The sequence below is a fragment of the Arachis stenosperma genome, chromosome 2 (genome assembly GCF_014773155.1).
Source record: "Arachis stenosperma cultivar V10309 chromosome 2, arast.V10309.gnm1.PFL2, whole genome shotgun sequence".
Classification (NCBI taxonomy): domain Eukaryota; kingdom Viridiplantae; phylum Streptophyta; class Magnoliopsida; order Fabales; family Fabaceae; genus Arachis; species Arachis stenosperma.
In genome coordinates, this window is record NC_080378.1 from 17,292,886 (window position 1) to 17,295,027 (window position 2,142).

The 2,142-nt window shown below is 43.0% G+C and overlaps 1 protein-coding gene across 1 annotated transcript; it reads left to right on the forward strand.

Moving 5' to 3' along the window:
* Positions 1–879: 879 nt before the first annotated feature.
* LOC130962650 (uncharacterized) lies at positions 880–1,926 on the forward strand. Its single transcript, XM_057888838.1, has one exon. The coding sequence runs from the start codon at positions 880–882 to the stop codon at positions 1,924–1,926; it is 1,047 nt and encodes a 348-aa protein (XP_057744821.1).
* Positions 1,927–2,142: the final 216 nt, after the last annotated feature.

The window sequence follows — 2,142 nt, forward strand, 5'->3', positions numbered from 1 at the left end:
CTCATACCATATTGTTGTTGTATTTTTCAGATACAGGTCGCAACCACCTCGGTGAGTTGCTTTGGTTGGTGACAGGAGCGGAGAATCTTGGATCATTTTGGAGTTCTTTTTGGTTTATTTTGTTTATACATCTCTCTTTTTGTATTTTATTTTGCCTAGAGGCATGTATTCGAGAAAACAAAACTTGTATAAGCTGTTTTCACTGTATGGTTTTGTGTATCAGTATATGGCTAGCCGGCTTAAACTCCGCGAGTCATGGCTAGTTCTCTATGATATTATATATTTATCTTTTGTTATATCTTGTCTGTTTCTTATGCCTTAAGCTAGTAGCTCCGTTAGTACGTTTAAGCTTCGAAATTCTGTTTTTGAGCTATATCTTTCATCGGGCTTCTAGATTATACTATTCTTTCTATATATATATATATATATATATATATATATATATATATATATATATATATATATATATATATATATATATATATATATTATGTATGAGTTTAGAACTGTCGTAATCTTTGATTAACCTTGGCTTTACGACGCGAGGTAAGGCTTAGGCTAATTAGGGTGTTACATTTAGTGGTATCAGAGCGGTTCGTCCTCGTGAGCCTGAGGGATGGACCGATTGTGCTTCATTGCATACTCTGTGTGTCTTTTCTTTGATGCTATTAGGTTATCTGTTTGATATATGCATAGCATGCTTGTTTGTGAGTGCCTGTTTGGGATAATTGAAGCACTAGACTTTTGATATTGAGACTGATCACCTTGATATCTATTGTTTGGTGTGGACAGGAATCCTACATGGCTACTCGCGGGCGAGGTCGAACGCGTACACGGGGAAGTAGGAATGAGCAACCAGCTGACAATCACGCCGAATTCATGGCGGCGATGGCGAATCTCGCTAACACCATGGAAGCTAATGCTGCTGCGACTCTTCAAGCAGTGCAGAGATTGGGCCAACCGACTGGGAATGGCAACGGAAATGGGAATGGCGAAGGAAATACCAATGATAATGCTGAGGGTAACGGCGATAACACAGGAGGAATTCCGATGACCTTGGCGACGTTCCTCAAGGTTCATCCTCCAACTTTCCGAGGATCCACAGATCCTATTGAAGCGGACCACTGGTTCCAGGCTATAGAGCGTGCTTTACAGGCGCAGCATGTTCCTCTCAATCAATATGTAGAGTTTGCCGCTTATCAGCTAGCAGGAGAGGCCCAACCCTGGTGGCAAGCTAAGTGTCGTTTGCTACAGCTTCAGAATACCGACATTCCATGGGAGGTGTTCCAAACGGCTTTCTACAAGAAATACTTTCCTGAGTCTGCAAGGGAAGCAAAGGAGATGGAGCTGATGCAGCTGAAGCAAGGTTTCATGTCTGTGGCAGAGTACACCAACAAGTTCGAAGAGCTTTGTAGGTTTTCTCGGGTATGTCAGGGTGACCCGGAGACTTTCGAGAGCTGGAGGTGCATTAAGTACCAAAGGGGCTTGAAGGACAACATTATGACTGCTGTGGCTCCTATGGAGATCCGTATCTTCTCCGACTTGGTGAACAAAGCAAGGGTAGTGGAGGAGTATGCCAAGACAGTGGCGGCATCTAAGGACACTCATGGAGGGAGCTCTAGTCGTGGGCGTGGCAAGTATTTTCATCCTAGAGGACAAAGCTTCAAAAGAGGGGGATATACTCCTCAAGGCCAAGGGGGCTTCAGAAAGAACAATCAGAATCAGTTTCAGTATGCTAAAGGAAGAGGAAATCAGAGTAAGAGTTCTCCGGATTTAGCTTGTGATCGTTGTGGACGTTTTCACCCTTATGACTCATGTAAGATTGGTTTAGGTGGTTGCTTCAAGTGTGGGTTACCTGGCCACATTGCGAGGGATTGCCCTCGTGGGAGGAATCAGAATGCGGGCCAGAGTCAGCATCAAGGTTGAGTCTTTGCTGTTAATGCCAAGGATGCTTCCAAGGCGGATCCTTTGATGAAAGGCATATGTCTAATTGGTGATAAATCCTCAGTTGCATTATATGATACTGGAGCTTCGCATTCGTTTATTTCATTTGCTAAAGTTGAGGAATTAGGCTTGAAAGTATCAGAGTTACCTTTTGATCTATATGTACATACTCCGCATCAAATAGTTATGACTAAGTCA